At 39.7% G+C, this 14,215-nt stretch overlaps 1 protein-coding gene across 3 annotated transcripts in view; it reads left to right on the forward strand.

Moving 5' to 3' along the window:
- The window catches only part of uggt1 (UDP-glucose glycoprotein glucosyltransferase 1), a 45,116-nt gene that overhangs the window by 18,772 nt on the left and 12,129 nt on the right, over positions 1-14,215 (forward strand). For all 3 annotated transcript variants that reach the window (XM_017700283.2, XM_037533876.1, XM_037533874.1), the window contains exons 18-31: positions 210-374; positions 1,081-1,201; positions 1,659-1,757; positions 5,214-5,308; positions 6,429-6,635; positions 7,982-8,113; positions 8,206-8,336; positions 9,686-9,781; positions 9,900-10,002; positions 11,310-11,389; positions 11,670-11,859; positions 12,214-12,372; positions 12,497-12,582; positions 14,136-14,215. The exon at positions 14,136-14,215 is cut by the window's right edge and continues 5 nt beyond it. In XM_017700283.2, coding sequence (XP_017555772.1) covers positions 210-374; positions 1,081-1,201; positions 1,659-1,757; positions 5,214-5,308; positions 6,429-6,635; positions 7,982-8,113; positions 8,206-8,336; positions 9,686-9,781; positions 9,900-10,002; positions 11,310-11,389; positions 11,670-11,859; positions 12,214-12,372; positions 12,497-12,582; positions 14,136-14,215 — 1,744 coding nt within the window. The remainder of the gene's footprint in view (positions 1-209; positions 375-1,080; positions 1,202-1,658; positions 1,758-5,213; positions 5,309-6,428; positions 6,636-7,981; positions 8,114-8,205; positions 8,337-9,685; positions 9,782-9,899; positions 10,003-11,309; positions 11,390-11,669; positions 11,860-12,213; positions 12,373-12,496; positions 12,583-14,135) is intronic.

The following is a 14,215-nucleotide window of genomic DNA, read 5'->3' on the forward strand; positions in this document are numbered from 1 at the left end:
ATGGAGTGTTTAGTTCCAGCTGAGCTGCAACTATTGAACATTTTCATTTTCAGATATTATATCGAATATCACCTTGAATTTAAAGAATGCTGAAAATATGTTTCACTTTAATGATTAAATGAGGTTGTTTTTCTAACTTATTATTTTTGTTTATTATTATGTTTATTAGTGAGGTGTGATAGGCTGCTGTGTTGTCTGTATTGGTGCAGGAAGGGAAGGCGTACTATGAGCAGACTGGAGTGGGGCCGCTGCCTGTGGTGATGTATAACGGCATGCCTCTGCAGCGCGAGCAGCTCGACCCCGATGAACTAGAGACCACTGTCATGCACAAGATCCTGGAGACCACCAGCTTCTTCCAGCGTGCAGTTTACTTGGTGAGAACAGCTTCTACTTCTACTGTTTTTCCATATCATTATAGATCATTATTACTGGGAGATTTAGTGCACAATTTCAAGTCTGAATAGGGTTTTGAATAATATTCTGTTGTAACATTAAAATTACTTAATGAAACAAAGGAAGAATAAATAACAACTACAGAGGAAAAGTTTCTAAGTTTCCAGGTGCTTGCTAAGGTATTGCTATACTGTTGATATGCCATCCCAGGTAGTTGCTAAGGTGTTGATAGCTGCTACAGTATCCCAGGTGGCTGCTAAGGTGTTGGTAGGCTGCTGATATGTCCTCCGAGGTAGTCGCTAAGGGAATTTTTCAGTTTCTTTTTTTGTAAGATAAAAGCACTGAACTGAGCCTTCTTATCCCATTTAGTGAGTAAAAGATGCCACTTAGTGCACTGAAGTAGCAGTTGCAAGTCTCCACTGATGATACTGGATCAAGAAATAAAATGAAAAAAAACGTCTTAGAATATTTGATTCTATAAAAGCATTAACATTATTTTGCCCAGCCCTGCTATGATGTAAAGGTTTCTGCTGTTCAAAGACAGCATAGTCAGGGAATAGCTCTAGCTCAGTGGTGATTTTGCAGCTATTACAGAGAGTACAGTTACTCCTGTGTTTAACCAGGGTTCCCACTTACTTTCAAGGCTGTAGCTGATTGGCTGATGTTCTAACCACTTGTGCTTCTCAGGGAGAGCTGGCAACCGACCACGACGTGTTGGACTTCATCATGAATCAGCCCAACGTGGTGCCGCGGATCAACTCCAGGATCCTGACCACAACCAGGACCTACCTGGACTTGTCCAGCACCAGTCAGTTCACTTTTCAGTTCACAATTTAACAACTGAGACTAGGCTACTTATCTCACTTCCAACCATCTATTTTCTATTCCTGAGAAGCATTGCCCTGCTAGTCTGAGCCATAGCGTGGTGCTTGGCTGGCTCTGGGGAGTGCCGCCTCATTCATAATTCCATGCTAAATGTCTTGTTTGTTCTTGAAAATCCATTTATGTACAAAGAGTGGGAGAAAATGAGGCGTTGGCAATGATATTCATAACCCATTTTGTTTCCTCAAGGAGATGAATTTTGATCAAGTTTGCGAGTGCATATTTGCACGCTCTGGGAGGCATGAACTCAAAGAGTCAATGTTCTGAATACAAAACTGCCTCAGTTTCATTCAAAGCATAAAAAAAAAATTCTACTTCTGTAAGCTGTTTTAACTTAATATGTAATCACTATTTCACTAAATCTGTTATGTTTCTCCCTCTAGATAACCATTTCATTGATGAATACTCCCGCTTTCTCTTCCTGGACACCAAAGAGAAGAACACAGCTGTGGCTAACAGCATGAACTACATGACAAAGAAAGGTAAGGCAATAGCTGTCATTAGCCTGTGAAAGTGGGAAAGGCACCTAATTACATTTGGCACATATAAGGATCCCTCATTTTCCTGCTGTCTTACGCCCAATCCCATTTCACCCCTCGCCCCTACCACTTAGCCCTCTGTTTTGCACGTTCACGTCTAGGGTTAGGGTGTCCCAATTTTTGTTGAGATAGAGGGGTAGGGTGAAGTTCTAGGGCTACATTGGCCTCCAAACGGAGGTTTTTCAAAGACACACTCCCAACAGGGCTATGAGAAAAGAAGAAAAAACTGCAAGATGGCTGTGCGAGCAGCCAAAGGATCCCACAGATGTGACCATTGTCTCCTTTAAAAAATTACTAAACCATTGTTTTGTGTTAGTTTACTATGGTCCTTTTCTTCATAACAAGCATAAAAAATTGCTGATAGCATGCTAAAGTCTCTGGAGCTGGCTAGCTAACTTTCCCGTTCCACCTTAAATAGTCCCGAATGTGACTGCTGAACCACTTAAAGTGGAACGGAACAATCCGATCAAGAAGCTGGTGAATGGCTGACGTCAGCTTCATATCACCAAAGAATAAGTGGTGGGCGATAATGAATAATTGTCCTCCCTCTTTGAAAGCATAAGATTCCCTAAATTTACCTAAAGCCCAGCAGTGAGGAGCTGAACTTTACCCCCCTCTGCTGTCACTGCAGACTGGCAGCGTCGCTCACAGAGCAGTGCTAGTAGCTGTTAAATAAAAAAATGGACCTTTTCATTATTTGAGGGTTGTCCCATTTCGTAGGGCAAGATTTCAACTACTACCCCTTGTACCTCAGTTCCAAGGGGTTAGGGTAAAACGAAGAAATGGGATTGGGCCTTAAAGTCTGAAACCGCTGCTACTGAAAAAGCTTCTGATTGTTCAGGAGATGTGTTTCCACTCACTGGGCACTTTTTGAGCTCCACCTGCTTTTATAGGTCGGCTGTACTGGACACACCGTCACCTTTCTGTTCATGCACAGCCGTCTTTTAGCCCATTCATCACTGGTCAGGTTCGCTATTGGCCAGATATCATTTCAGTGGTGGACCTTTTTGAGCTCTGCAGTGACACTGACATGGTGGTGCTGGTATGAATGTTGTTGGGTCAATCAAAAATACCCAGTCAAAGCTGACCCTTGATTAACGGCTAGACTGTGTACAGAGTGGTCACAGTGCAGCCAGGTGGAGTTACAAGTTAGGTGTTGTTGGTGTACAGTACTGTGCAAACGTCCACACCTTCATTAAATCAATGTCCAGGCAAAACAGTCATTAAGTACAAGTTATTCGTTTTTCAGGAGCTGCTTCTGAGGAGGATTAGATACAGGATTTCACACAAGTGTGGTGAAAGGGAAAGTTAAAGGAAAGGAGAAAAAAATTCATGCAGGTCCTGGTAGACCACCAAAGCTGTCGCCATCAGATAAACAATGCTTAAAGTTTTGAGAGAGAGGAGAAACTCAAGCCTCCTTCCTCTCTGAGAACTCAGCACTGTAGGTCTGGAAAGATGTGTAGACCTGAAAAAAAGCTGTTAACATAAGAAAAACCTCAGGAAAAGAAGAAATACAACAGAGAAGCTGCCGGTGTTCTTCTCAGAACAGTGGACTGACCACCAGAGTCCACGCCTCAACATCGTTGAATGCATTTGGTGAGAGGGAAATGGTGCAAAACCAAGTTCTAAGACTGTACTTTGGAGGTGGAAAATGTACTGCATCATAACCTGTACTCAATGGCTGTTTTGCCTGGAAAGGGAATGACGAGTGGTTTTTTCCTTTTTAAGGCCAAATAATTCTAATGATGCTCATAGTGCACTGATTCCAGATCAGGAGGCAGATACATATCCTAAAGTTTTTTCACTCTTTTGCACTTCTGCATGTTTCTTTTCCCTCGACTCTCTGTCTTCCTGCGTTTTCTCTCTTTCCTTGTTTTTCTGTTCACGTTGGTGGCTGATGTAGGAATGCAGGCCGGTGACGCCTCTGGTAATTGTCTTTGTTTGCACTGTGAAATTTGGTTGGAGTGCGCCAGATTTGTTTGATCTCAATAATGCTAATTGTCCTAAATCTCATCCCAGCATGTTGCGTTGGAGGGAAAGCGCTGCATCTTAACGTCTTGCATCATGTACATTAGCATGTCTCTGCCTCCTGCTGCCGTTTTATTTTATTATTTTTTTCTTTTTTCTTTTTCTCAGGCGGAACAGTCTCTCAGCTATATGAGTTTTGTCTTTTGTGCGTGTGTATGTGTGTGTGAAGGGCTTCGTTGGCTTCATGGATGGATTTGAACACAGCAACACATTTGTCATCAGTCAAAATGTCAGTGTTAGATGGATGAGTGGCAGCATCTCAATATTCACCCCACCTCTTTTCTGTTTCTCTCGCACCTCAGTTGTTGTCTTGGTTGATGCAGGTGCTTTTAGGGCCAGGTTTTAAACTGATAACGATATTCATCAGAATTGGGTATCAGCAATAAAGGCTTGAACTTTGAGCAGTTGCGACTACAGCACTTTCTGAAGGTACACTTTTACTTGCTATATGGGATTGGAGAAGTCTAGCCATTCACTGATAGCAGCAAAAGCCAGCAGCCTGTTCTAAAAGACAGGCTAAGCCCTGCTGTCGTTCTCGACACTTGAACAGTTGATGACAGCATGACTGCTAGTGCAAGTGTTTTGACAGTGCTTTAGGAGCGTTAGCTATCCAGCTTTTTTAGGCCGTTATTCTCTCTTTGTGTGCCTGTGTGTGTGTGTGTAGTGTTAAAGTTTTAAATGTAAAAACCCAGTAAAAAGCGTAGATTTAAAAGGCAGACGTTTTCTTTTATTTATGCCTACTTACAGAGCCCGAATAGTATTTTACAGTCTTCTAATACTTATTGGTCTTTCTAACGAATACTGGAATACTCAGTGCAACCCTAAACAGTAAGATTTACATTTCACTTCAGGAATGTTCGTTAGTTCATGTTATGTAGTTCGTTTGTAATCAAAAAGTTCCAGTTTTTGATTTGTACACATGTACACATCCCTAAATGTTATGCCGGACAAAGAAACATATAAGTCTACGTTCAAGACCTAACTTGTTTAAAATGTTTGTGATTTTAAGTACTGACGATATTCATGATGCTTTAAAAAAAGCAAACTGTGATGTAATATTTTATAATAGTATTAAATATCATATTGCCCAGCCCTAATCCCTGCTTATTTATTTTATATCCTGTAATTAGGAAATACATGTAATAATTATCAGTGCTGAATGGTAGAAAAAGATATTCCATTTTTAGGCCATGCCACCCACCCTGGGTATTTGTCTATGTGAGATGCCATTGCTAAAGGCTTTTGGCCTGCAGTGCCCAACATAACCAATTGGGACTCTTGATTTTGGCTGATGGCTTGCATGGAGAAGGCCTCCATGTCGTCTCAGCCGGGTAATGGCACTCATACACTCTTCGGCTCTCTGATTTACAGATGATGGCGTGATTCGTCCTGTGACGTTCTGGGTTGTAGGAGACTTTGACCACCCCTCGGGCCGACAACTGCTGTACGATGCCATCAGACACATGGTAACTATTACTGCGACAGTCTTATCAGACCGTATTAAAGAAGTCTCTCGGCACTAAATTGAATTTTACACGCTTTTTCTTTTACTCCCAAATATAGATGATCAGAAAGGATTAGGACATTTACTTCTTTATTTTTGTGCTGGTGATATGAGGCAAATGCCACTAACAAGTAATGTAAGCTTATACTTGCATGCCTACATCTTGCGCTTGTTGCAAAGCATGTGAAGTCATTTCACATAGGCTGATGGGGTCTCTGATAGTGTATAAAATGCTATCGGAGTGCATTAAAGTACAGACGAAATTAAAGCTACAAAAAGGCTGCTGCTATTTTTTTGTAGTACACTTTAGTCAAAAACTAAAGCAGCAAACTGGTCAGTTGAGTGTGCTTTATGTTGAGCGCTGAATTCTGCCGTTAAAGAAGCAGTTTCACCAGAAAGACAAATCTAGTGTTAACTGTCAACCAACTGGACCACTTACCGTTATGCACATAAGAATATCTCTGTTGTCGGGACAAAACGTCGTGTCTCCAAAATGGTAATGTGGTTGGTTAGTGTAGTGGGTAACACCTCTGCCTTCTACGCTGTAGACTAGGGTTCAATCCCCCACCTTGGTAAGCACCCTACACTATACCAATAAGAGTCCTTGGGCAAGACTCCTAACACTACCTTCGGCTACTTGTGTAAACTGATCAAATTGTAAGTCGCTCTGGATAAGAGCGTCAGCCAAATGCTGTAAATGTAAATGTAATTTTACAGGAGAAGGAAAAACCTTCCTTTACTTTTAGTGTAAATCAATGGGACCAGCCTTTTTTCCAAGTGATTTTGGGCTGTGTGTTTTCATCCGTTCATCATGAAATGTACACACAACAGAAAGGGCAACTGGCATTTTCAGATTGTGTCAAAACATTTTGTTGTGCACTGTGTTGGTAGCTTTAGAGTGTATTTGGTAAGTCTAATACTTAAAGAGGGAGTTCAGGATTGGCTTAGTAAAGCAGACCAGTTGTTGAGTTGGATATGCAAGTGCTTAGAAAACTTATAAAATGCTTAGAAAATGATCAGAAGTCAATGGATTGTATTGTAATTCAACATGTTAATTATTCCTATCTGTCTCTCTTGTTCAGAAAACCAGTAATAATGTGCGCTTGGCGATGATCAATAACCCGACTGAGAGCCCCTCCAGTGCAACCACCCTGATTGCCCGGGCCATCTGGGCAGCCATGCAGACGCAAACAGCCAACAATGCCAAGAACTTCATCACGAAGCTGGCCAAGGAGGAGACGGCCCAGGCACTTTACGCTGGGACCAACATCGCTGACTTTGCTGTTGGGGTAAAGAAAACAGCTGTACTAGTTGAAAGTTTTGATTGAAACACACCTGATTAAATATTAAAAGGAAACAAGTATTCAGAGTAAATTGTGTGGTGGTAACACATTTACTCATTCAAAAACAAGGAGTGTGTTTTACTGCTTAAGTGACGTGTGTTCACGCATTTACTTGGTTTACATAGAATGGTAGCGGTTCATTACACAGTCCCACAAAAAAAAAAAATGACACAATATCCACTCTGATGTTAATTTTTCCAGTAAGGGGCTGATGTGGAATAAATTATATTTGACAGTGTTTCCAAACATGTGTTTGTTCACACAAGCAACAAGTCACAAATACACACACAAAGAACAAGATTTAATCAGTTTGGACTGAACGTCATGACCAGTCTTCTAACTTCTGTTATAATAGAACACGAGCAGAAAAAGGGCTTGGGATCGAGTCGTGTAATGAAATAAAAGCTAAACGGTTTGCCACAGTAATTAGAAGCATTTCAGTTTAATTATAAATGGTAAGAAAAAATGTGAAATATTAAAGTTTTATTATTAGTAGTGTATGTATTACTTAAAATATTACTACTAGTATTATTATTAGTATTAAAAATACTAAATGCTAAACTTCATAGTATTAAAAATTATTACTGTAAATGAATTGGAAAGGGCTTGAAATTATTATTATTATTATTATTATTAGTATAGGTAGTAAGTAGTAGTTGTAGTTGTAGTTGTAGTAGTAGTAGAGGTTTATTATTATAAAAACCTTAATTTTAGACTTCATAATAGTAAAAATTATTACTGTATAATGAATTGGAAAAGGCTTGACATGTTTATTATTATTATTATTGAATTATTTAATTAATTCATTAAAGTGTACACACTAAAATATAATTCCTACTATTACATTTTTAAAGAATTTTGAGATTGAATAATTCTGTGTAGATATTCTTTCTGATAAGGAACTTTTGTTTCTTTATTAAAAGTTAGCAGCATTTTTACCAAACAAATAATTACTATTTATTGCTTCCCATAAATGTTGTAGCTCTGTTTCTGAGAATTAATTTTTTATTTATTTTTTTAATTTATTAATATGTATGACCTCATTTACATGTTAGAGGTGCATATTTGTTTCCTTTTAACATATGAGAGGTAAGGTGGGTCTAAATTAGTGCTGGGTATCATTAAAATGTTTTGTACAGATGCCAGTAGCACTAATAGACTTCCTAGAGCGTTGTTTTCTAAACGATACATTTCAGTAAGAAACGTGGTGTTGAATGACATTGTTGGGCCGCAGAATGAGTAATATTCCTTATCGTCATGTTTCAAAGTGCTTCTCTTGCGCTCTTCCACAGGGCATGGATGTACCTTTGTTTAAGAGTGCTTACGAGTCGCCTAAAATGGACTTCCTTTTGGCTCACGCTGCTTATTGCCGGGACGTCCTGAAGCTGCGCAAAGGCCAGAGGGCTGTCATCAGTAATGGACGGGTGGGTTTAGCTTCATCAGTTTAAGGAGGCCCTCAGGATTACTGACATGACTCACCATAATTTGTCACTCCACGTATCTTTTACCCTTGCAGATCATTGGTCCATTGGAGGATGGGGAGGTCTTTAACCAGGACGATTTCCTGCTTCTCGAGAGCATTATTCTGAAGACCTCTGGAGAAAGAATCAAAAACAAAGTGCAGCAGCTGGGTGTGGAGGAGGACAGGTATAGTTATGGCTTTATTCCTGATGGCTCCGCCCCCCCAGACATGCCCACTCTCTGGTTCTTATCTTGCAGACGGTTTAAAACCATTTGAGTTTAAATCATTTCATCTTTAAGCAAAACGCGGATTCACACAGTTTTGTTCTTATTCCAGAGCTTCGGTATGTGAAGTTTGCTTCTCTTATTTTGCGCTGGTGCTAATGTAGCTAAGCCAAAAGGAGAAACTTGTGCCAACTGCATGCCTGAATCATCACACAGTTGCTTCCAAAGTTAAATATACTTTGTAGATTAAATAAAAATGGAAGTGCATTCCTGAATAAAGTTTCACTTTGTCACTGCATGTATAATATAGCAAAAAAATATACTTTCAAAGTAAGTTTAACCATAAACTGTAGCTGAAAGAGAGGTTTTGTCAAATTTGTTTCCACTGCTCTTTGAAAAAATGTATTGGGTAACACTTAATATGTTACACCAGCTTTGACGAGCAGAAGGTCAATGTTCTTGGTAGGAAAACAATTCCCTGGGAAGCTAACTGGCTAAGAGCATGCCGGCTAACACCTAATAGTTTGTTATATACCTAAAATCAGTAGCGGCCATCGTGTTGCCTGGATTTTGTCCATATGCTTGTCAACAATATGTCAAATAGTGTCATAAGCAAGTATGTAAAAAAACGGGTGAGTAAGTCGAGACATTATAAAGGAAGAGGAGACGGTTCACTGATTGTCCACTTTAATGAAAAGTGCCAAAGGGCTTTCTGGTAAAGCCTCATTGGGGAAAGCCCCGCCCCTTTTTGTGGAGATGCAGTAGCATAACAACTTATAAAAGCCCTTTTTTGCATTATTTGAGTCACATGCTACAAACTGTATGATTTTTAGATTTTAACAGTGATTTTCATATTTCTGGAATGTTAATCCTAATATGAAAAATGCTATTTCTGTGGTTTCATCAACTCTTTTCCACTAGTAACGCACTTTCTCAAAGCTGTTTTTGCGTTCTTTTAACTTGTTCTTTTAATTTGACCTACTATTTTTTTTTTTTCTAGTTTATGCCACAAACCACCATCTTAAAGAAGAAAACACATTTATCAGTACACACTTTCAGTGCTCTGATTAAATACATGATCTGAACTGTGCTCTGATCTCCCTCTCCCTCTGAAAAATTGCAGTGCATCCTACAAGACATCAAAGCTTGTGTGTCTTTTAATCTTTTATATGGTGATAGAAACCGTGGTAGCTCGAAGGAAGCTCCAGTTCTGCTTGCTGAAATAGCTAAAATGCAGATTCTGTAGAAGTGCAACTGCAGCAGGTCTATATATGTATATATTTATCACTTTGCTTGCGTGTCTTTTTCAGAGCCAGTGATTTGGTCATGAAGGTGGACGCGCTGCTGTCCTCGCAGCCCAAAGGCGAGGCTCGGATTGAGTACGGCTTCATGGCGGACAGATACAGGTAATTCATTCTTTCTCTCGTATTGTGAGATGAATGAATTGAAGCATTGCCTATTGGAAATGGCGTCATCGTCTCCGGGTGATGCATTCCATCAGTGATTTGTCTCTCATCTCCACAGTGCCGTGAAGATCCGTCCGAAGGAGGAGGAGGTGTATTTTGACGTGGTGGCCGTGGTGGATCCCGTGACCAGAGATGCGCAGAAACTGGCTCCTTTACTCTTGGTAAGAGCCACAACACTGTGATTTATTCGACGGTCATCCATGTCCCTAATGACTTCGCTTGTGTAGAGAAATCTGAGAAATATAGAATATTAGAATATATATAGTGTAGTACAGCAATGGTTCTCAAACAGTTTTGTATCCCATCAGATATTAAATCCTGTGTGCCTTCTCAATCCTTATCCCTATCTTTATGAGCATATTGCTATAATGCCTGTCATCGCTATGCAAAAAAATATCAATTTTTGTTGATTTTTATTTTTCTGTGCTGGATGTTATGCCTATTAAATTCACCCATCACTCATGAAAAGTACATTCCAGAAATGAAGATTAAACTACATGTAAATATCAAGATTTTTTGATGGACCCCTAATATAATTGGGCGTAACCCTGGGCATACATGTACCCCAGTTTAGGGAACCATTGTAGGATCATGCTTAAAGGCATGAGATGCATCAAGATATTTAGTTTTTCTGAGGGTTGATAAGTTGGAATTATCAAAAAACAGTGGTTATGCCACAACTAATAATTGGAGAACTAAAAGTATGATTTTCATTATTAATTTCCCCTCCAGTCTTTCACACACAGTCACTTAGGCAGGGAGTTATTCTCTCATGACCTTCAGGCATCATAGGGATGTGGACAGGGCTGAACAGCAACTATCACACTGGATAGCCTCTTCTAAATCTCTTTGTAATGGGCTTGTTTCCCACAAACAATTTGAAAGCTATGAAGCTGCGTTTTACTAGAAATCATAAGTGTTTTGGAAGCAAAGCCACAAAATACTCATAAAATGCTGATCCTGATCTACTAACGATGATGGACACTTCGTCATAGCCATTAGTCCATACTTCGTTTGTACACATGTAAATGAAATATAGATAATGCCGTGTACATCAAAAATTTGGAGACATCTTACTGTCTTTGGAATTTTTTACGCAATATTTGATTTTCAGTGTTACTTTTGAACTGTGCGAGAAAACACAATGAAAGGATTTTAATTTCACATAAACTGTCTGTTTCCTAGTAGGTGTATTTTTGACATTCACCTTCGGGTTAATAATAATAATATTAAAGAGAAGAACAGAAAAGAAATAAAAGCTTTGAAGGAATGAAAAAAACTAAAAAAAAAAAGCCATTTGAAAATTTATAATAAAAGTAACACATAAATAATAAAATAGAAAATCAAGGAATTAAAGAATTAAAAATAAATAATATAATATATATTATATTGCTCGGCACTTTTTCCTCTACTCTCAGGCTTTAAAGCTCTGTGTCATCTGTTGCCTCGCTCTGTGTGGTCCTCTCAGGTCCTGAAGCAGCTGGTCAACGTCAACCTGCGAGTCTTCATGAACTGCCAGTCCAAGCTCTCTGACATGCCGCTGAAAAGGTGAGCATCTGGCAACCTAGGACTCCACGGGAGCACACTCAGAGACAGCTCACGCTTTATCGAGCCACTGCACATGTTGCAGCATCTCCACAGCTTAAAAAAATCGAAGTCTAACACAGTGGAAGCTACACAGCTACACACTGCCACACACTTATAGTGGTTGAATTAGATCGTTTACATTACATGTCAAGTGCTTAGAAATGACCACCATCCATTCTTTCCCTCTGTGGTACAAGTTTTTGTAAGTGACACTAAAGTCTTTGTCTTTCCTTTCTTCTAGCTTCTACCGGTACGTGCTGGAGCCAGAGGTGTCCTTCATGGCCGATAACAGCTTTGCTCCAGGCCCGATGGCCAAGTTCTTGGACATGCCACAGTCTCCTCTCTTCACCTTGAACCTGAACACCCCCGAGAGCTGGATGGTAGAGTCTGTTCACACACGTTACGACCTGGACAACATCTACCTAGAGGAGGTATGGCGTTCTTTGTGGTTTGATCAGTGAGTTGTCTACATTTTGTCCAGTGCAGTTCATGATTACATTAAGATGAGCCCAGAAACTCGGCTCATTAATACGTGAATAGTACTTGAATACCCATAAAATCGTCTCACATGACTTTAACTGTTTACAGTGAATGTATTTTAGTGAAAACATAGAAGCACCAATATAATTTTGGGGCTGTAGTACTTGCTGTAAAGCCAAGAGTAATTGCTATAATTATAGAACCGAACAGTTCACTAAATGAATAAACAGATGAATGGATTAATTACATTGAGGTTTTACACTGCTGTTCGGTCTCTGAGCTTTGTGCTCTTGCATGCCCTTCAGGTGGACAGCGTTGTGCCTGCTGAGTACGAGTTGGAGTATCTCCTGCTGGAGGGTCACTGCTTTGATGTGAGCACAGGTCAGCCACCTCGCGGCCTGCAGTTCACTCTGGGCACAGCTTCTGAACCCGTTATAGTGGACACCATCGTCATGGCCAACCTGGTGAGGAGGATGTCCATATGGAGTTACATTCTGATCTAATGATTGCATGCACTTGAGCTGCCACAGAGCTGTGGCTTAATTATTTGGCTATTGATTCTGATCCTTTTCTTTCTCTCTTCAATAGGGCTACTTCCAGCTGAAGGCCAACCCAGGAGCTTGGATTCTCCGCCTGAGGAAAGGACGATCAGATGACATTTACAAGATCTACAGGTAAATGTGTTTTCAGTAATATAGAAACAATTTTGAGGAAAGAACAGGCATCATTCTAATGTCAGTAGGATGCCAGTAATATCCATCTTCATTGGTTTCGAATAGTTTGTGGGAAAAATTTTAGTGAATTAAGGAAGCAATAGAGCAGAGAATTAAATTATAATAAATGTAATATCCAGATTGCCCCAACCGATCAGACATCTCAAGGCATACAACTTAGCAAATAATTACTGTAAATAGATTATTGAATTTTTGCATGTTATTTATAATTTATGTTACATATCAATTAACCATTTAGAACCGGCAAGACAAAATACCTGGCTGTCTTTAAAGCATCACTGATTCTCAGTAGTGTGAGTTAAAGAGATGTGTTTTTCCCCTTGAAACAAAAAAAAATAGCATAAGTTTGTGATTGTGGTTCATTTACTTTACTTTGCCACGCACTTGGCATGATGCGTATGCAATCGTTTTAGATATACAGGTCAGTTTCAATCCACCATCTTTATTTTTGATGTCATATGATGATAGTGGTTTGCCTTCTGTGCTGTAGACTGGGGTTCAATCCTCACCTGGGTAAGCACAACCAACACTATACCAATAAGAGTCCTTGGGCAAGATTCCTAACACTGCCTTCGCCTACCTGTGTAAAAGTATTAAATTGTAAGTCTCTGGATAAGAGCGTCAGCCAAATGCCATAAATGTAAATGATGACATCATTCTGCTTTAGACTGGTTCTGGTTAGAGAGCCACAGCCAAAGTAGGTAATGTTGTAGTGGGTGTGTCTTTGAGCAACAGTGATGCACAGTATGAGAACTCTTCAGATCCCGATTCATGTTTGTCAGAAGACGAGAGTGATTTTGGTATCGTGATGCAGACAATATAGACTGTCTAAACATTACATAAAACTGATCTCTGAGAATAAACTGCAGAGAGAACTTTGATATATAAACATAAAATCTTCCATAAAATCCCAGGCCAGAAAAAAGGGCATAACCTGAAAACAAAAAGAAGTAAATTAAACTTCAGGTTTAAAATAGTGTGGTTTTATGGGAATAATATTAATAACAAAGATACTGATTGAATGACACACCGATCAGGCACATCATCATGACCACCTCCTTGTTTCTACGCTCATTGTCCATTTTCTCAGCTCCACTTACTATCCACTCGTACCAGCACAACACATACTAATACACCACCACCACATCAGTGTTACCGCAGTGCTGAGAATGATCAACCACCCAAATAGTACCTGCTCTGTGAGGGTCCATGGGGTCCTGACCACTGAAGAACAAGGTAAAAGGGGGTAACAAAGTATCAGAGAAACAGATGGACTACAGTCTGTAACTGTAGAACTGCAAAGAAACAAAAGTGCAACGGCGGAAGAGTCTTAACGCTTTAATGAGAAGAATATTGAACACAGGTTCAGAAATATCTTGACATTCGGTTCATATATCAAACTACGTTATAAACCGTTATTGAATCAAGTAACAAAATGATTAACGTGATCAGTGATTCCAAACTTGTACCTCCCATTTCTCTTTCTCCCACAGTCATGATGGTACAGACTCTCCGGCAGAGGCAGAGGACTTGATAGTTGTGCTGAATAACTTCAAGAGCAAGATTATTAAAG

The sequence above is a fragment of the Pygocentrus nattereri genome, chromosome 2 (genome assembly GCF_015220715.1).
Source record: "Pygocentrus nattereri isolate fPygNat1 chromosome 2, fPygNat1.pri, whole genome shotgun sequence".
NCBI classification, from domain to species: Eukaryota; Metazoa; Chordata; class Actinopteri; order Characiformes; family Serrasalmidae; genus Pygocentrus; species Pygocentrus nattereri.